The 21,288-nt window shown below is 33.9% G+C and overlaps 4 protein-coding genes across 4 annotated transcripts; 1 reads left to right on the top strand and 3 right to left on the bottom strand.

Annotated features, from left to right (window-relative positions):
• The first annotated feature begins 462 nt into the window (after positions 1-462).
• On the top strand, positions 463-1,583 carry LOC133172356 (tubulin-specific chaperone C-like). The gene has a single exon (XM_061307228.1). It carries the CDS (start codon positions 480-482, stop codon positions 1,464-1,466), a length of 987 nt encoding a protein of 328 aa, XP_061163212.1. The 5' UTR covers positions 463-479; the 3' UTR covers positions 1,467-1,583.
• A 5,824-nt stretch (positions 1,584-7,407) lies between these two features.
• Positions 7,408-19,830, bottom strand: LOC133172363 (peripherin-2-like). The gene is made up of 4 exons (XM_061307239.1): positions 19,256-19,830; positions 17,898-18,120; positions 17,308-17,440; positions 7,408-7,665 (listed from the first exon to the last, which is right to left on the bottom strand). The coding sequence occupies exons 1-4, from the start codon at positions 19,813-19,815 to the stop codon at positions 7,634-7,636; spliced, it is 948 nt and encodes a 315-aa protein (XP_061163223.1). The 5' UTR covers positions 19,816-19,830; the 3' UTR covers positions 7,408-7,633.
• On the bottom strand, positions 9,954-11,089 carry LOC133202976 (serine/arginine-rich splicing factor 4-like). Its single transcript, XM_061338831.1, has 2 exons — positions 10,804-11,089; positions 9,954-10,545 (listed from the first exon to the last, which is right to left on the bottom strand). The coding sequence occupies exons 1-2, from the start codon at positions 11,087-11,089 to the stop codon at positions 9,971-9,973; spliced, it is 861 nt and encodes a 286-aa protein (XP_061194815.1). The 3' UTR covers positions 9,954-9,970.
• Positions 13,057-13,648, bottom strand: LOC133202986 (serine/arginine-rich splicing factor 6-like). The gene has a single exon (XM_061338843.1). The coding sequence runs from the start codon at positions 13,465-13,467 to the stop codon at positions 13,057-13,059; it is 411 nt and encodes a 136-aa protein (XP_061194827.1). The 5' UTR covers positions 13,468-13,648.
• Positions 19,831-21,288: the final 1,458 nt, after the last annotated feature.

The following is a 21,288-nucleotide window of genomic DNA, read 5'->3' on the forward strand; positions in this document are numbered from 1 at the left end:
TTTTTTAAAAGATGGCTTGCACATATCAATAGCACAGTGTTGTCATAAAAATGGTTAATAAATTTTATTAAATTGGGAAAAAATCGTCTCGACAATTATCATGATTCTTGTGTATTTTAGTGCATTCTTTCTGCAAATATCCTTTATCCTAAAGTAAATTTCAACTGGAATTGTAAAGTACAGTCGATGAAATGAGGTATTTAAAACCTCCTTTCATTGACCGAACCCGGCTCGGTTATATTTGGTACTCATTTTACCAAGACTCGCGGTAGAATTCCTTATCATGCTTGTATCAACTAAAACAAGGAATGATCGTCCTTAAAATTAGATATTCAGCTTTCATAATCGATTTATTGGTTAAAGATAAAATGATAGTCAGAAAATATATATCCTTGTTTATTTTCTTAACAGTTTAATACATGAACATTTAACATATTTTTATTGACATAAGCGATAACACAGAAACGAGAGAAACAACCATGGACACCATTCAAGAAAAGAAAACTGAAGTCACTGAGAGATTAAAAAGAAGAGAAGAAGAGCGTCTTGCTGAATTACAGAAGAGAAAACAAGAGAAAGAAAATAACATTACAACACTTGAAGGTACCAAGTATTTCATTGAGAATTTCAACAAAGAGAAATCCGATATACTTCTTGCACTAGAAAAAGTCGACACGCTACCTAAAAGTGAGATGGTTAATGAACTTGACAGAATAACTGAGCGACTTCAAGGTCTTCAAAAGTTCCATGCCGATTCCACTATGTTTCTTCCTTCGTATGACGTCAGACAGAGTCAGGAAGCTCTGGGTAATTTGCAGACACTTATTCAAGAAAAAAGAGATAAGCTTTTTCCAAAGAAGAAGTTTGCCTTCTCTTCGAAAAAGAAAACTGTCAAACAAGATGAAAACAAAAAAGAGGAAGAAGCAAAAACTAAAGCCTCATATGCTGAGGACCAAAATGTACAGCTATCAGATTGCACTATTCAAAAGAAATCTCATGAATGTGTAGAAATGCCCGAGTCTGCCATGGAAAAAAAAGATGTGTCTTTATTTGACAACAACTTTTGTACCATTAAATTATTTGGTGCTCCGTCAACTGTTCACATAAAGAATTTGACTGACTGTATTGTTATTTCTGGCCCAGTGTCAAGTTCGATTTTCATCAGTGATTGTAAAAACTGCACTTTTGTGATAGCATGCCAGCAATTAAGAACACATTCAACAACAAAATGCAAATTTTATCTGCATGTTACAAGCAGAGCAATTATAGAGGATTGCTCTGAATTAGAATTTGCACCATACAGTCTCAGCTATGGCAAATTAGATGAACATTTTGTCACTGCTGGACTTGATAAATCTAAGAACAATTGGAATGATGTGGATGATTTTAATTGGCTAGCCAATGATGTACATTCTCCAAACTGGAATATCATGAGTGTAGAAAAAAGAGAAGAATTCAAATTTTAAATTATTTGTAGAATCTGTTAGTAATAGAAGCTGTTAGTAATAGAAGTTCAACATGGAGTGTTTATATAACTATGCATTAATAAGTTATATGAAGCAAATACAGTACAATAAGTTTGATTTAATTCTTTTTATCAAGAATCCATCAACATAGACATCAGTATAGTACACGTCATATGAAACAAAGTCTTAAAGCTATATATGGCGTATCTGAGCTAAAAAAAAAAATAAAAATACGAGATAAAGTGTAGATGAACATGTTATTTGATATTTTTGTTGAAATTAAAAGTTTCACCGATTTTGAACTTGAATAACTCCACATTTCTATAGTTAAATTGACTTAAAAGTGTCTGGTATTTAAATGTGGAGTCGGTAAATAAATCAGTTATTGTTTTAAATTTCTAATATCTATGAAACACGATTGATTTAAATTGTGTAATTTACAGGAAAGTCCTATCTATATATAAAGTAATATAGCAAATAGAAAGATCTTTTTAATTTTAGTTAGTCTGAACTTTTCAAAAATATGCCATATATGACTTTAAAAAAATATATGAATACAAGGAGCAAAAAATTTTAAGTCTTCATTTTTTTACATCAGCCAAACCATAAAGTGAACTGTTCTGATCAAGTTTTATTTTCCATTTTGCATAGTTAATTTTTGCACTCTAAACTCAAGCTTTTTTTAGGGCTACTTGAAAAAAATTGAAGTAATACTAATATATTTTCGCGAGCACACCGTCTCGCATAATTACGCGAAAATAAAGTTTTCAGGAATAAAAAGTCATTTACAGTATTTGGCTTCAAATGTATTCAAAGTAAGAACTGTGCTATCTCCTTGTAAAGTAAACAAGCAAATTCAAAGAATGATGGTTCCCCGCTTTCGGTGTGTTATTGGTTAGGATGCAATAATTTATGGCATATTGTAACTGTCTTCTTTGTGTTTCCTGTTCTTTTCTGTGCATCATAACCCTCCCTCCCCCCCCCCCCCCCGAAAAAAAAAACTATAAATTATTGAATTGACAACAGTTATGACAAAGATTAAAGCTTCTCAAAACAGCATTAAACTTCAAGATCAAGGTCATGAGGTCAAATGTCATAATACAATCCAAAAGATATGAAGGTCAAAATTCTAGATCAAGGTCATAAGTAAAAAATGATTTATCTTTCTGAAAGGTCATGGGTAATGTACATGTAAAAATATAAAAGCCCCATCTTCTCTCATTTGAAAGTTACTGCCAATATAAAATTAATTTGAAAAAGTCTTTAGGTTAACTTCAAGGTCTCGAGGTCAAAAACCACAGTAAATTCGAAAAGGTCTTGAAACTGGTAATGCGCATGTCAAATTTAAATGCCCTATCATCTCTCAAAAGTCACAAATTAATACAGATACTAAAATCATGGTCTCTTGGGCTAAGACGAGGCCCCAGTGAAGAATTCTTTTCAAGAAAATATTCAGAAAAGTTTGAAAATCTCCATTGAAAGATCAGTCAGTTTTTGGCGCCTTAAATGCTTATATTCACTACACTTCCCCGATCCCGTATTTTTTTGGGGGTGGGGGTGGCATTCTGGACGGAAGAGTCTTGGCTTGTGAAGTTGTCTCATGTTGAGTAGTTCTATGTTGAAATCTTGGCCCCAAGAGTTAGAGCACCCTTTTGGTATACAATATTTTTTTTCCTTCAAATTTTATTAAGGAAAATTCACCATTCCAGCAAGGATTCTCATCATTAACATTTTTAAAAGGTATTTTCAATATATATATATATATATATATATATATATATATATATATATATATATATATATATATATATATATATATATATATATATATATATAGCTATATTAGAACTCATTAAATTTTGTGCTGGCCAATTTTCATGGATTCCTTAAATTTTACAGGTTCTTGGGGATGTAATTTCGTGTATTCAACCATGTTTACAAAAGAAGACTCTGAAACCCAAGTTTTTTTGTTTTAATTCGTGGAGAATGTTACCATGAAATCTTATGATTCCGCATTATATATTGTTCAGTAATGTGAGCAAAAACTAATTTAATGTTCCCATTAAATTTCTTTCGTCTACATGCATTATTTTCCTTAGTTGATTTTTGCTTAGATTTTTGGAAAGGGGGGGGGGGGGGTAAACTCAATGAATGTTTTAAGCCTTTGTAACTATTTCCAAAATAACACTAATTTTAAATATCATGGTAGTTGCACTAAAAATAAAATGTTTTTATTCATTGTTTAACGTTGATATTGACTAGTCATGCTGCTTGACATTACACAAATACTGAGTGATGCTACGTTGCGTGCATCTTCCTGGGTTAAATCAAAGAAGCACACGTTTGTAACACGACGACAATTACACCTCACCACCGGATTCCGGGTACCTTTCCTTATTACAAATTTTTATTTAGGCCTCGGGGTTAAAAATTCTGCATAAATTTAAACTCGGTTTTTACGGAGAATTTCTCCTTGATATTTGACTTACGCCGCTACATAGGGACTATTATTATTTTTATAAATCATGGAGTAAATAAATATTGATGGGCATTATTACATCATTCTGATGTTTAAAAATATTTTACTGCAACCGTTGAAATGATCCATTCAAAATCAGCCATTTTTATTTACATATGAAAGAAAAATTACGGATGTACTTTTGCAAGAATAAAGAATTTTGCTTTATTTGAAATTCTCTGTGGGAAAAATATTTGTTTCGGAATATGATAAAGACGCACGCCCAAATTTTCCATTCAGTAGTGCTAGGGGAGATGGGTTCGTAATTTTTTGAGTGAGTATAGACCCCCCCCCCCCCCGAAAAAATTCCAGGAACTGCCTTGCATATATTATACAACTAAAGGGTAAAATCCATTGACATTTGATGGATGCTCTTCCATAGACTCGAGATGGTACATTAAAAGAAAATCGGTTGATGTGCCCCTCCCCCCTTTCGCCCCCACTTTTTCTCTGAATCTTCTCTGAAATCAAAAATAAACCTGTGTATTAAATTTTCGATATCGGTTTATGAATAAAATTTAAGTGTATAAAATGTATTCAAATGATCTTATTCAGATTCATGACGCACCTGTTGTACGAAGCAACCTTTATTTCCAACACAGAGTTTGTCGTTTGACAAATATGAAAATGCACATCGTCTCAGCAAGGTTTAAGTATAGCAAAATAAAACATATAAAAAGATTCATTTACTCTGTACAATTTTTACTCAAACTTTTTCGCTCATTAAGTATCAAAATGAATTTTACCGGTATGTCGATATTCAGTGGAAAAGTATAAGTGTACTCGGGAATGAAACAGACAATTTTGATTCAGGTAGTCACTTCCGTAATTAAATCAATAATCAACTTATTCCCCCGTGGACAATAATTGAAGAAACAACGAACACTCACATAATACTATTGTTCGTATTAATTTTTTTTTTCAAATGTTCAGTCTCCGTTAACTTGGAACAAGTTCCTGTACTATAAAAGTACATTGTGAAACATGGTTTGTTATTGCGAGGCTGAATAATTGACTATTTAATTTGTTGACTGAGAGCGCATGATCGGCATTCGAATTGCAGCAATTTTTATGAACATGAAAGACAACAAAGTACAGATGCACTTTTGCACGACATAAAAATCGTACTACAACTGTTTGCTGGGGATAATGTTATGCAAAACATGGAATTAATGTATTTCTAGTAGGAATTTTTCCTTTATATATCAAATAAAATTATTCATTTTAAGGATAAAATTCCCTTTATTTTTGATGTATGCTCCTACAGACATGTAAAGATTCATTTAATAGATTAGTTTTGCTGTAGGACTAATGTAAAGTCGGTTGATCCCCCCTCCTCTCTCTTTCTCTTCATTAAATCTGTGATCATTATCTGTCATAGGAAATAATTTCAAACTAGAACTATCCAAAATGGACAAATACCACCCCCCCCCCCACCCAGGGTTTTTCAGAGAAGGTGTCAAGTCACTAATGTTTGGGATGTAATATTTGATGGATCTAAGAGGTGTTCACAATTTGTTTAAACATTTAGATTGAAAATTTACCCGTAATTGCTCATTTTATTTTTTTTAATGAATGAAACTAAGGCGCAATACTTATAATAACATTTTTTTATTACATTGAAAAAATAAATAACAATTTTTCTCTATTGGAAAGTATGGATGCATTATTTATCCATATCTTTCTACAGTGACTATAGGTCAAGATCATGACAAACCCTCAGGTCATAAGCAATCTTTGTGTGAAGTGGAAACTCACAACATTCCAACATTATTCTCCGTAAGAGATACAGACCGGACATGAGTTATGAACTTTTTCTGTCAGTGACCTTGAAATTGCCCAAATGACCTTGGGTCAAGGTCATGACACACCCTCAGGTCATAAGCAATCTTTGTGTAAAATGGAAACTCACCAAGTTTATCCTTAAGAAAGATATGGACCGGGCACAAATTATGAACTTTTTCTTTCAGAGACCTTGAACTTGCCCAAATGATCTTGGGTCAAGGTCATGACACATCCTCAGGTCATAAGCAATCTTTGTGTAAAATGGGAAGTCACCAAGTTTATCCATAAGAAGATATGGAACGGACACGAATTATGAACTTTTTCTTTCAGTGACCTTGAACTTGCCCAAATGACCTTGGGTCAAGGTCATGACACACCCTCAGGTCATAAGCAATCTTTGTGTAAAATGGGAACTCACCAAGTTTATCAATAAGAAAGATATGGACCGGACACAAATTATGAACTTTTTCTTTCAGTGACCTTGAACTTGTCCAGATGACCTTGGATCAAGGTCTTGACACATCCTCAGGTCATGAACAATCTTTGTGTGAAGTAGTAGATTCTAATGTTCCTCTGTAAGAAAGATATTGATCGGACACGTTTGCACAGACAGACAGACGGACAGATGGACAAGGTGATTCCTATATACCCCCAATCTAATTAAAATTAGATGTTCCGAATCCGCTACCGTTTCTCAAAAAGCGGCAGTATTCGGAACAACTAATTTTAATTAGATTAATATACCCCCCCCCCAAACTTCGTTTGCGGGGGTATAATAAGTGATCTTTTCCCAATTCATTTTCGTATTCTTGTCTTTTTTCTGCAATGATGTATTAACAAAGAAAAATATTTATTGCTTATATATTTATATACATAATATTCATTCATATTAATTTGGTTAAAAATTGAATGAATATTATTTTAATTTAAAATACATAAGATATTAAATTATTGATCCACACATGATATAGGTTACATTGATGGAAAGGCCCACTTCTAACGACGAATTTGTATTTACATATTTTGTTTTCTCTCTCTGTTCATTTAGTTTGTTTCTCGGTTTCTTTCGTTTTCTTCTCCTTTTGTAGTTTACAGCTGCCCTCAATAAACACAAGGAGTATATTAAGATTCATTGTTACTCTGATAAGAGAGATAACTCTTAATAACATAAATGTATATTTTTCTTTTATAGAGATTTGTCAAGTTGAAATAATTTGCCCCACAAGCGATGATATGTATTTTACAAAAATACATTTCTTTGGGAAAATCATAAGCTTAAAGTAACATTTTATATGAGTGAACAGGGGGTTTATGAACCTAAAGTTAATAGTTTCTAATTCAGATGAAGAGTATTAAGGGTGCTACTAAATAGAATATTTTCATGAACATTTATAAAATGCTACCTCTATTTAATTCACTTCGTGGATCTACTACAAACTCTTTTCCACTGCAGCTTGACTCGATCAGAAAGCGTCATTGAAAGAAGGGCTTGTGTAATGTACTCATAGATCTAAATACATTTCTTGTAAAAAAAAAAAATGTTTTAGTTATTTATGTTTTATCTACAGTACATGAAGAATACGTTTTTCAGAAGTGGCAATTATATATGAAATATCAGGTTAACATAAAGTATTATGACTGTTTAGTAATGATTTTATTTCAACTCTTTCTCATTGTAAAGAATAAGTGATTATTCATTCCACACAAGTTGTGTACTTATAAACGCAAAATCTTGACATCATCGCGGTATACTAGTGATTCTGTTGTAGTCCTCAATTTCCTAGCTGAAAGTTTCGAATCCAGGATAACAGTGATGCCAAAACCAGTAAAAGGGACAGCCGGATCTCCAGGTCTTGGCTATTCATCACTCTGCTTCCTCCTTAAACTTTTCTTCTCCTATATTAATAAATAACATGGGTTTTACAAACCACGCACACTAAGGCGCATTTTATCAATAGTTTATGATATTAAGCTAATAAAGATATTACATGTAATTGTAACCATGTTCAAAGTGTTTGCATCTATGACGATACTTTGCCGCTTCATTAAAAAATTACTTCATCATTACAGTGCAGGAAAAAAAACTCTTCATGAAATAAGTAATTATGCCCAACTGCTTATTTCATAAGCTCTGCAGTCCTTATTGCTGAATGAAACGTTATTTCTTCTTATGAAAACTGTACATGTATTTTATGCTGTACATTGTACATATTCAAGTGTGGAAATTCAGATAGATTCTTATTGAGTAAATGTGTCTGAAAATGATAAATTGTTTTTTTTTCTAGGAATAATAGTATATTACCAATTGAATATGGCGAAAATAACATAAAAGCTGAAATGTCAAACGTCGCATATAAAAAATTAAGTGATAAATAGTTACTCAACACTCATTTATGATTATAAATTATGGCAATTAAATATTTGCCAAGATTTCACATTGATCATCTGGCCGATTATTTTCGTAAAATCTTTCAGACCCCCCCCCCCCCCCCCCCGCGCTTCTGAACGGTCAGCTCATAAAACAGTCCAACACGTTAAATGTTATATATTTAGCGTCAACGATATTTGGGGAAAATGATTTTTTAACCAGTTAACACATATAGAATTGATTTATCCCATTTGTGATTGTACATGTTGTATTTTGAAATACATACTTATTTATGTATATTAAAAGTTTTAAATTGAATCAGTTTAAACTCATCAGAATATAGAGTTTAAACTGATAAATTAAATTTTAAACTTTCAGTGAAACATACATACACCCATGACATTTAGCTATATACTTGATTTAGTCGCCAAAAGCGTTAAATATAGAATTAAAGCCAAGTGTAATACATTTTGGTATTTGATTAATTTTGGCTGCATGTTACAATATGCAAATATCAATGGATTTAACTGTACTTAATCTTTGGGCATAAATTTATTTCCTCGTCGGTTTTGGGTAAAAACAATATATTTATTACGTATAATGGCTCTGTATGCTAAAAGATGTTCCTGTCAAAATGATTAAGTTGTCCCAAACTTTTTTAATTTTTTTTTTTTCAAATTTATTTATTTATTTATTTTTTAAAGTTCTGTATAAATTTTTACTCTCTTCTGATGTGACGTAGTATTCATTCTTGAAACGCATAAATTTCGAAAAGAAAACAATATACACATGTACATTTATTGTATAACGTCCTCGAGCAAGCAGTTTAGTTCTTGGGTCCGACAAAAGCATTTTTCCCTCGAACACAGTCAATAAATGTTTTGTTACACCTTTTACTTTTAATATTTTGACATGTATTTCGCTGGCTTCCATGTTTGCGATAATAGTAGCTGATCCCGCCCACAGTGTGACGTAAAAAGCGTCATATAGCGGTCCATATAATGTCTCATCGACAGGTCCAGTATCTCACTCAGCGGTCCAACATTGATTTTTTTGGACCGCTCAGTAAAACACTGGAAATGTTAGAAATTTTAGTATAGATTTATATAGGAAACATTTTAAAAGGTATATAACAAGGTGTTTTATTCAGCTAAAAATTAGGGTAGCTCAGAAAGTTTCACATTGAAAACAATGTACAGTGTAACTTGGTCTTTCTTTTTAATGTCTGCTAATATGATTGCTGTATGTTCTGGGGAAGATTTATAAAATTGACATTTTTTTTTATGCGAGCAGTGAGTCAAGTTACTACGTGGTTTTTCAAGTCAAGGTTGTGCTTTTTTAATGCATGCTGAGCAGTGAGTCAAGTATATGGTTTTTCAAGTCAAGGCTGTGCTTTTTTTTTAAATGTATGCTTCACATCTCTGAATATACTGTATGGAGAACATTTTTGCCCCCATTTTATTTTCGCTCCATTCACCCTCATTAACAGTGGGCGAACTCAAAACAAGGCTAATTCGACAGAGATAGAATTATCTCTCTTTAAACACAACTGAGTGTGGGCAAATTGAGGGGGGGGGGGGGGGGGGAGAGGGGCACAGGCAAAATCTTTTGCAAATTTGATAGGGCTAAAATGACACCGGTAAAAAGAAAAACTGCATACAGTAAATTATAGAACTTCTTTGTATAAAAACAATTGCTTACCTTACATATTAGTAAACAATCATTAAAATAATCAAACACTGCAAGTAATGAATGATAGCAATTTTATCACACCATTAGTCTTTAATGTTTATTTACCTAAATGAAATTTGTTTAATTCAGAGTCACTTTGTATCAACGGCGCCCTAGTTTGGGCTTCTTAAATCCTGCCCTCTTAGGAGATTTCATCTTGGGCGACTTTTTCATTTTCATCTTGGGTGACTTTCTAGCTTTCATCTTGGGTGATTTCCTCCTTGGTGACTTTCTCTTTGGCGACTTTCTTTTGGGAGATTTTCTTTTGGGTGACTTGGATTTACGTTTTGGTGACTTTGACTTTGATTTTCCTTTGGATGATTTTGACTTTGATTTCGATTTACCCTTGGGCGACTTTGACTTCGATTTTGATTTATCCTTCGGTGACTTTGACTTCGATTTTGATTTACCCTTCGGTGACTTTGATTTTGATTTACTTTTTGACTTACTTTTCTTGGACTTGGATGATTTGGACTTACTTCTAGATTTAGACTTAGATTTCTCTTTACTGGATTTGGACTTACTCTTAGATTTAGACTGTTCTGATTTAGATTTTTCTGACTTAGATTTTTTCCCTTCAGATTTAGATTTTTCTTTTTCAAATTTGTCTTTGCGGGATCTTTCAGGGGACTTGCTTTTTTCCTTCTTAGATTTATCAGATGTTTTCTTTGATTTTTCTTCAGATTTTCCCTTTTTATTTTTAGTATCCTCTTTTTTTGTTTTCTTTTCACCACTTTTGTCTTTCTTTTTACTGTCTTCCTTTTTTGATTTCTTTTCATCTTTTTTAGCTTTCTTTTCATCTTTTTTAGCCTTCTTTTCCTCTTTTTTAGCCTTCTTTTCATCTTTTTTGTCTTTCTTTTCCTTTTCTTTCTTTTTATCCTTCTCTTTTTTATCTTTTTCAGATTTGTTTTCCCCCTCTGATTGTCCATCAGCACCACCCCCATCATCACCGCCACCTCCACCACCCCCATCATCACCACCGCCACCACCACCTCCGTCATCACCGCCACCACCTCCTCCTCCTCCACCACCACCGCCCCCATCATCACTGCCACCGTCATCACCACCATAACTTCTGCCACCACCACCATCATCACTACCATAACCACCACCAATGCCATCATCATCTGTTTCACTCTTCTGGTCGTCTCCTCCACCATTTGGGTAATTATCCACATCCTTTGGGAATGGTATCTTTGTATCGCCTATCAAAGTTACCATCCATTCTGTATTAAGGGTTGATTTTCACATAACACAGACAAATATTTTCACTAAGTTAATTTAGCATATTAAAAGTTTATAATGAAATTTTTGGGCCTTGGATTATGAAACATACATTATTTAATATGGAGATAAGCAAACATCAAAGCATTGTAGTAATCACCTATGATATAAAATCTACTAAACATGTAATATTGCATTTTTTTTATGATTATGCATCTACTACTCATCATAAATCAACCACCTTGTAAATCATTAATGATACCGCATCCATTAATGGTGCAAATTATATCATTCATGGATAGCAGTGGTTATTAACCTATGATATAACTTGAATACCTCATACAAGTTTATCATTTCATTACTAGGCCACTAGGCTACTGTGACCAGTATTTAACATTTCATTACTAGGCCACTAGGCAACTGAGACCAGTATTTAATATTGAAAATCTTTATGAAAATTTCATGTAGCAGAATTTTTGCAAGTCCATTAATTGGTTAGTGTCAAGAAATACTAAATGAGAAAGACTTTCAAAGCTAACAGCAAAAATTTGGCTGTCTAAAATTTGACTTCTTTCAAGCATTGGAAAGTGCATTTATCACTCAACATTATTTCAGAACACTTCCACTATAATTATTGCAAACCATATCCTGGGCAAGCATTACTTTCCATATCAGAAAAGCAGAGTTTCTACTGGGCTAGGATTACTTTGCATCTTACACAGGTACTAGTGGACATAGCTTTGCATTCCTTGCCATCAGCTTTATCATCTTAAAGCTGAACACGACTCATAAATAGACATACACCATTTTCGATATTACTATCTACGATATCAGCACCAGGGTATACTCTTCGCATTTGTTACACCTGACTGCTTTATTGTCATGGGTATCGGCGTGGAATGGCAACCCGTGTTTGTGCTGGTTATCTTGCATTATCTTTGTTTACATTTTATTGCAGTTACGTGTATTTGTTTTTGTTTGTATACTGCACTGACCTGTGCAACTATTGTAAGTTTCTTTGGTATCTTAGTTTCCTGCATTAGAAGTATACAGTTATTTTTTGTGGCAACTGAGTGCTGTATAGCATATGTCCGTCTACAGCTATGATGACTGATTACACTGAACAGTGACTAAGTCAGCCGCTTTATATAGGGGTCCTCAGATATAGCGAGAGTCCGATTGAATATGGCCGACACATTCCTTTTATGAATCGTGTTCAGCTTTAAGTACTATAGTGATCATGTTTCATCAATTCCTATAGTGCATGTAATTTTTCAATTATATGAAGTCATTTTTGTATGCTGCTGATAATTTCTCATTTACAATTTAAAGAAAATTATTTAACTGCATGTGCCCTGAAGGCAAATTTAAAATTAATATGATTCAATAAAGATGAAACTTAAAAGTTCGTCCACATTGTTAAAATTGTCTAAACATTATAAACACTAAATGGTATAATGCTTCTATTTCCTGATTAGTTATACATTGTCATGTATAATTAGATTAAGCAATATGGCAAGCTTTTTCAAATTTAAAAAGGTTAATTGAAGCATGATATATATGTTTCTGAATATGGACCCTTTGGAAAAATGTTTAGAAAGGAAAGTCTGTCCCAAAAGGCTTTTGCTCCTAACTTTATTGAGAAAACTGTAAGACATTCAAAATTAGGAAGACACATCATTTCAATTCTAGGCTTAACTTTTTAAAACCTGGGTTTTTAGGAGATATCATCTTCATTCTCGGGTGATTTTATAACTTTCATCTTGGCTACTCCCTGTTTTTCAACTTTGGTGACTTTCTCTCAACTGACTTTGTTTTGGTTGATTTTGGAGATGACTTGGAATCTTGGATCTACATTGTGGTGATGTTAACTTCAATTTTTATCTCTTTGATTTACGTTTTGGTGACGTTGACTTCAATTTTTATCTTTTTGATTTACGTTTTGGTGACGTTGACTTCAATTTTTACCTTTTTGATTTACGTTTTGGTGACTTTGACTTGGATTTTGATTTTGGTGATTTTGATTTACTTTTCCTTCCTGTGGACGTGCTTTTTTTGGATTTAGATGATCTGGATTTACTTCTAGATTTAGAGTCAGGTGATTTCGACTTTTTCCCTGATTTAGACTTGGGAGATTTCCTCTCACTGGATTTGGATTTAGACTTGCTCTTAGATTTAGACTTTTCTGATTTAGATTTTTCTGACTTTGATTTTTGTCCTTCAGATTTAGATTTTTCTTTATTGAATTTGTCTTTGCGGGATCTCTCGGGGGACTTGCTTTTTTCTTTCTTAGATTTATCAGATGATTTCTCCTTTGTTTTCTTTGATTTTTCTTCTGACACCCTCTTTTTATTTTTAGTTTCCCCTTTTTTCATTTTCTTTTCATCACTTTTGTATTTCTTTTTGCTGTCCTCTTCTTTGACTTTCTTGTCATCTTCTTTTGGTTTTTTGTCATCTTTTTTGGCTTTTTTGTCATCTTTTTTGGCTTTCTTTTCATCTTTTGGCTTTTTGTCATCTTTTTTGGCATTTTTGTCATCTTTTTTGGCATTTTTGTCATCTTTTTTAGCTTTCTTTTCATCTTTTGTGGCTTTCTTTTCCTTTTCTTTATTATTTTCCTTTTTCTCTTTTCCAGCTTTGTTTTTTCCCTCGAATTGTCCATCAGCACCACCTCCAAGGCCACCATCACCACCACCATCATAACCTCCACCACCACCATCATCATCACTGCCACCACCACCATCATCATCAATGCCATCTTTTTTCTTCATTTTGTCATCTTTTCTGTTGTCTATCTTAGCTTTTTCTTCATCCTTTTTAGCATTGTTTTCATCTCCTTCGGCCTTCTTTTCCTTTCCTTTCTCTTCCTTCTTTTTCTTTTCATCTTTCTCTTTTTTATCTTTTTCTGTCTTTTCAAATTTGATTTTTCCCTCTGAATGTCCACCAGCACTATGTCCATCACGATCATCACCACCACCACCATAACTGCTGCCACCACCACCACCATCATCACTACCACCACCACCTTCACCACCGATGTCAACATCATCATCTGTTTCACTCTTCTTGTCATCTTCTCCACCATTTTGGTAATTATCTACATCTTTTGATAGTGGTATCTTCGTTTCGCCTATCAAAGTTACCGTTTTTTTTTTTTAGAATCTTTGCTGCATTAAGGGCCTTTTTTTATCACATAATACTGATAAGTATAATGATTGTTTATTGATTTAACATTAAAGTTTTGGATTTGCTTAATTACTGAGATAAGCATGCATTTTATTTTGATTTTAGTTCAGAGCACTGTAATAGGTAACATGTATAAAATCCATAAATAACACAGGGTTGTCCCTAAGACCCGGGGGCAGGGGGAATTTCCCCAATGTAATCCCCGGCTACTCTGGTATCTCCCCTCATTCCCCTGTTAAGGAAGGAACCCTAGACCCCCTAATACTTTTTAAATGTCCCCTGCTTTTTAATTCTTTGGGACAACCCTGATAACATAATATTAATAGAATTATTGGGTGACTTTGTATCCACTTTGTATCCATTTATGACTGTATACCAACTTTTATTTGTGTGCGATAAACATCTGTGAGATGCACAGACTTCTTGGTTAAAATCTCACTTTGATTTTGCCTCCCTCCCACGTACTTTATGTACATGTGAGCTTCAGTTCTTGAACATATCACAGATATGTTGAAGTGTGTTGGAGGTCCCCGACACTTTTTCTTTCTATGTACATAATGTATTTAGACAATCTCAATGTATTTCATATCTTGATTCCTCAAATATGTATCTGAAGTGTTTTTGGCCCATTGGCCTTTTGAGAACTACTCAGCTATAAACATCATCATTGCTAAGCAGTTATGTAAAGAAAATGCATACACAGTGAACACTTGTAAAAGATAAAATGTTTAAACATATGAGTGGCCAATGGCCTTGAGCATGTTTGTGGCCGATGGCCTTGTGTGATTGGCCTATAGCCTTGTATGATTGGCCTATGGCCTTTTATGTTTGGCCGATGGCCTTGTCAGGTTGATTGATTGCCTCATATGATCGGCTGATGGCCTTGAATCTGCATGGCCGATGGCCTTGTAAATGAAGTAGGCCGATGGCCTTGTGCAAATGAAGTAGGCCGATGGCCTTGTGCTTCATGTGTTTGTAGCAGATAACCTTGTAGATATCAAATGTACCTTGTATGCTGAAAAATTCAATTTTTTTTGGAGTTGAAAAACATGACATAAATACTCATGTGTGAAATGCCTTGTGGCCAATGGCCTTGTTAAAATCAAATGTACGATGTATGCTGAAAAATGCATTTTCTTTGGGGTTGAATAACACATGACATAAATACTCATGTGTAAAATGCCCTGTGTGAACTCAACATATTAACAAAAGTAGTTCTCTACAATTAAATTAAGGTGGTGATGGGGAGAAGGTGATTTGCAGGTATTGTGCGTGAGAGACAAAGCCAAACTACAGGAGTAATCTGATTGGCTATTACGATCACGTGACATTGGTAAACCATGTGCTGAGTAACTTGATATCTGTTTATATACCGTAGATTCCTTATTTTACGCAAGTACCTTATACCCTTAGACGTCAAATCGTGAGAATAATAACTCGCAAGTACACGTTTGGTCTAGAGATTTTACATGCATTTCAGCACCATAAAAATAAAAGCGAGTAATTTTATTTCGTGAGTGGTGCTTCTCGTGAAATTAAGCAATAATTTATTCCTTGCGTATATTTGGGAATCTACAGTAAACTATATTTATTATAATTACATTAAAATAATCATAATTTAGATACTTAATCTGTTGGGGTTACACCAAAATTGTAAGGGTTGGCAGCTCATTATAAAAGGGTGATAGAAAAATAATCACCAAGATATTGAGTTAAAAACATTCATTTTCATCAGGATGTATAGTAAGTTACATGACCTAGCCAATTTTCATAAACATATAATTTCAGTTACAAACTTAATTCAATTGTCTTTAAAACCATTTATTAGTATGGCAAATTAATTAATTACAAAAATTTAATACTCAATTTTCATAAAGGCACATGTATTCAATTCAAATATCCACTGCAGCAACAAGTCTTTTGATGAGCCTCAATTTATGAAAATAGTGTCCAAAGAAAAGGGTCAATTTATAATAACTATTATAGGGTTGTCCCTAACGGGAAACGGAGAATTTCCCCATGAATGATGTTATCCCCAAATATTCTGATATTAACCCCATTAAGGTAGAAACTCTAGACCCCCTTCTACTTTTTTAATGTCCCCTTCTACTTCAATTCTTAGGCACAATCCTGACAGGGTTGTCCCTAAGAGTTAAAATAGCAATGGACTTTAAAAAGTAGAAGGGGGTCTGGGGTTCCCTTAACAGGGGGGTGAGGGGGAATACCAGAGTAACCAGGGGATTATGTCAATCAGGGAAATTCCCGGGCCCCCAGGTCTTTGGGAAAACCTTGACTATGACTATATTATTATATTATTCATAATTTTTTAATCAATAATTTATAATTGCAAGCTTATCAAAACAGTGTGAATTGACCTTAAACATAGAAAGAGGACATCCATGTTTATGTAGACAACTTTGCTGTGGTAAAAGGTGTTGTAAGAATGGCTTTTACAACTTTTAAAAATCAAATACCTTTTCTTCATGGTCATTTTGAAAAGTTATAAGGTACAAAAGAAAGATTTTTCCATTAATTTGAAGTAGATATTTCATTACCCCCCCCCCCCCCCAAATTTAAAGAGCATCCTAATCTACCACGTGCCATTTATATTCTAAGCAGACACTGATTTTCACTACACTTTTTTTTTTTTTTTTTACATATTATTGGTAAATATGATGTTAATTGAATAATTTTCTGTATAATTAAATCAATGGATGCAAAGATTACCAACAGCAACATACAAAACAATTAACCCATACAAGGACTTCTGATACCACTTCACTTAATTTCACAGCTAGCATACTGTAAAATCACTTATTTTCGTGGGGTCAAATTTTCATGGTTTGAGAAAAAAATACTGGTTCTTGGGTATTTTTTTTCATGATTAAAGAATGAACATGAAACTAAAGCTTGAAATTTTGACAATTTCGTGGTGGACATGAATTCATGGGTCTCTTCCAACCAGTGAAAATTAAACCCCACGAAAATAAGTGATTTCACAGAGAAAGAAACTTCTTTAAAAATGCACTCACTTTTCACATATTTCATGGCATCCCCAGTGCCAATGTTCGGACATAAACAAGCAGTGCCGGGTCCTGTTGGTTCCATTAAGTTAGCATCATCAATACACGTTTGCTGATACCGTGCAAGGAATGTGGAAAGTATCTGGAACCAAAGTAAATAAATTATTTTAATACATAAAGATAACAAAAAAGATAATAATTGGGTTTTAAAAAAAAATACAAATTTTGATTCTATAATCTAGCCAATCAGGTAACAGCTTTTCAAATTGTTATGAACAAGAAATGTTCAGGAAGTTTAAAACAGAAATAGTACTTGGAACAGTCCACTACAAGAAGTAATTAAAAGTTAAAATGGATGAGTATCGAAGTGAAGTACAGATATGTATGAAAATTTAAGGTACAAGAACTGGGAGTAGCAAATTGATTATATATATTTGAATGTTTGTTTTTTTATACATGACATAATATGACATGCTGGCTGTCTCATGAGTTTTTATTGGTTCCAAAGGTCTTGCTTGGGACAAATGAAATACTGGGCCAGTTTTTATGGCATTATCTGCCAAGAGTTGCGGGGACAGTCTAAAAACCTTTGCTCTTACTTCAATAAAAAATGCCATCAAAATGAAAACTCCTGCAGGTTCCAAGATGGAAGATTCGAAGAAGTCCATGAGGATTCCAGCACATCCCCTGGTGTTTAATGTTGGGGTGTATTTACTACGTGTTCCTTTGGTGACATTGCTGTGAACACATGGTCTGTAGGTGTAAATATGGCAACAACTGAAAGGAACATCATGGCCCATATACATTCCAGCCTGCATTTTACTGAAAAAAAATACCAAAACATAATTTGTTAGGTTTGTGATGCAGTTAATAACTGTTTGCTACATGATATTGAATGCTTCTTTTGAATTCTAAATTACCTTCTTTGTGACAAATTTAAAATTGATGATAAAGTAATTCTGGGGTTGTGTTTTTTCATTTGCTGTCCACAAAATAAAATACAGTCAAACCTCATTATCTTGAACTCAATGAGATTAAGGAAAAACGGAGAGATATCTGAGAGTTTGAGATATTGAAGGTAAAATACTGAGTTTCAGGACCCCTCCCCCCTCCCCTCCTAGGTTAAGTAACCAGAAAATGACCTTGGACCCTTGTAGAAAACATGGACCCCTGGTAAAATGGTCAGGAGAGTCACTCATACATATGTACAGATATGAAAGAAAGTGATTTTTCGTAGAGTGCTAACAATTAGATCATGATTGCCTAGCACAGTACAGTTTGACTATCTTGGAGTTAAGGAGGCTGGGGGTCAACAAATTAACCACAAATTAACCACCAGATTTAACTTAATTTTTTAGATATGATATCTTAAGCTGTCAACTATCATTTGGCAGAGAAAAATTTCAAAAATTTTAGTTTTAAAATTTGATCATTTTAGTTTTAAAATTTGATCATTTTCTATATCTTCATATGGAGCTCTTCTTCTAAAGGAGATCAATATAGTCTAAAAATGGCCACAACCCCCCAGCCTCTTTAAGATATCAGATGAACTCTGAATAAAATGCAGAGCAAGTTCATTTGATATTGGTACCTTATTGTTATAGTCCACCCTACAGTATAATTCATAATATAAACAAAGTTTAATCTACAGTCAAAAATACTGTTTTCATTTTTTCCTCTGGCCTAGAGATTTTGGGAAAATTTGTAAATGATCCCAGCCTATTTTCATTTAAGGATACTTGAATCCCAAAGGCCCATGATGCTATGTGCCAAGTTTGGTTGAAAAACCCATGATAGGCTTTATAGTGGAGACTCAGAGGAAGGTTTAAAATACAGAAAATAAGTTTACAGACTACAAAAATGTAGCTAACAGGAGCTTATGCTCATGTGAGAAAATTATATCAGTGAAATGATACTTGATACAGATCTACTCACTCACATTAGATTTTTTTTTTACCTTTTGATATTTTCATCTTCCACATCCAGAAAGTCTTCGTTAACCCAGCTAACTTTGAACCAGTCTTCATAATTGTTGCTCCCACAGCACAAATATTCCATTTGTAATTTGTCTATGAGTATTTTCAGCTCCAAATCTTTTTTATACAGCTTCAATACGGAAAATAATCCGTTGTTCAATGACTCTTCAATCACAGATCGATGGGCAAAACACATCATGGAAGCAGAAAATACCACCCAAATCAACACAAACTTTGCAGCTACGAAAAATATTAAAAATGACTGGAATCTTCCCCTAGAGTCTGGATAAGCACAATCAAATGCTGCTTTCGAAAAAAGAGAACCCGAAATAAACATAGCTATTCCAACGATCATCAGAAAAGATGGCACAGTTCCTGTATCATAGCCAGCAAGAAACTGCATTTTAGATTCTAAATGGAAATTCAAATAAAGACCCAGTGCTGCAACAGCAGCACCAGAGAGTGCCAATATACCGTCGAGTAAGCAGAGAAATAATCCTAGTATACGCCTTCCTCTTTCTTCAAGTTCGCATTTGCACATTATGATTTTCTACGAGATACCTTATATGTGACGTCATGAATCATGAAAAGGTGACGTAATATATCAATCGGAGCATCACTCGGCCTTTTCCGTCAAGTCGAATCCTGACGGAAAAGACCGAGTGATGTTCCGATTGGTAAAATGACGGACGGATCTCGTCGATACGTCTCTGATAGTATAGATCTGTATCTGCTTTTCCGCGAACAACTTTTTTTTCATGAATATAGACAAATAAATGTTTAAATCTTAATGCTAACTCCCACCCCTTCATAAAAAATATTGTCCTACCGTTACTGGCATCAGCAGCTTAAATTGAGTCCAGTGTGGCCAAAATCATTTTATAGATAGCCAAAGGTTTATGATCCGCATTGGAGAGGGGTCAAATATATTCTACTTCAAATTATTAATTTAATATGTTACAATATTCGTCTCTTTCAAGCAAACATAAATAATACATTTATAATAATTACAAAAACACTTGATGAACGTGATGACTAACTTTTCAATCGTCAACTTCCCTTACTTATGCAGTAATATACCCTTATCACCTGCATACTGGGTTTATATCTCTCAGTTGATTCGATACGCCAGAGCATGCTCTACGCATGGACAATTTATAAACGATGTAAGTTACTGACAAACTGATAAAACAAGAATATCAGCAGTCTCGTTTAAAGTTATCAATTCGTAAGTTCTATGGTCGATACAATGACCTTGTCAGCAAATACAATCTATCACTGAGTGAAATGCTGACTGACTTTTTTCATACTAGTTGTTAGGCCATTATTTATACACTGAATTGTCGACGGATTTTTCCGTTATTTTCCGATCAGAACAAGGAGCACACGGCGGGTGTGACCGGTAGGCAGGGGATGCTCACTCCTCCATGGCACCTGATCCCACCTCTGATGTCTTAGAGGTCCGTGTTATCTCTGCTCTTATTTTGTAAAGTTTGATGGACTTTTGAGCTCGAATACTGTTCGTTATCTCCACATATTTCATTATATTAGATAATGAAAAAAAATTAACATTTGAACATAAAACTGCAAGAACTGATTCTCGGACTTTCCCACACTACAATGTCTGAAGATAAGTTATTATCATTAATTATATACTATTTATTGTCACAATGGACCTACACGAAAAATCTTCTTTTTTTTTAAACCATGATAACACGTCCAGTCACTACGTGAAAAAAATATATTGTACAATTCAAGCTTTTATTTCTTTTATAAGACAAACGTATTGGAAGGAGGAGGATTGATGTAAATGCGGCACAGCTAGTGATTGAAAACGTGTTTTATGGGTATTCAGCCTTCAAATATTGAAAATAGCTAGAGCCATAGTCTCCTAGCTTAAAATAGGAATGTTACAAGCCCCCCCCCCCCCTTCCCCCTTTCTGAGAAGATTCTCTATCGCTGTTATTTTTGTATGAATATGTCATTCAAAGGCTAGCCGCCTCCCCCTCCCACC

The sequence above is a fragment of the Saccostrea echinata genome, unplaced genomic scaffold, assembly GCF_033153115.1.
Source record: "Saccostrea echinata isolate AGI-Se365-2 ecotype Australia unplaced genomic scaffold, CSIRO_AGI_Sech_v1 ptg000002l, whole genome shotgun sequence".
Lineage (NCBI taxonomy): Eukaryota > Metazoa > Mollusca > Bivalvia > Ostreida > Ostreidae > Saccostrea > Saccostrea echinata.

Coding starts and splice junctions, on each gene's coding strand:
- LOC133202976 (XM_061338831.1), bottom strand. CDS start 11,089: ATGGTAACTTTGATAGGCGATACAAAGATACCATTCCCAAAGGATGTG. Junction 10,546..10,803: donor TGGCGGTGATGATGGGGGTG/GTGCTGATGGAC, acceptor GAAAATCTGAAG/AAAAATCAAAGAAAACATCT.
- LOC133172363 (XM_061307239.1), bottom strand. CDS start 19,815: ATGTGCAAATGCGAACTTGAAGAAAGAGGAAGGCGTATACTAGGATTA. Junction 17,441..17,897: donor TGATGGCATTTTTTATTGAA/GTAAGAGCAAAG, acceptor CTTTGGTTCCAG/ATACTTTCCACATTCCTTGC. Junction 7,666..17,307: donor TGCCATGAAATATGTGAAAA/GTGAGTGCATTT, acceptor TTATTAATATAG/GAGAAGAAAAGTTTAAGGAG.
- LOC133172356 (XM_061307228.1), top strand. CDS start 480: ATGGACACCATTCAAGAAAAGAAAACTGAAGTCACTGAGAGATTAAAA.
- LOC133202986 (XM_061338843.1), bottom strand. CDS start 13,467: ATGAAAAAAGGGGAAACTAAAAATAAAAAGAGGGTGTCAGAAGAAAAA.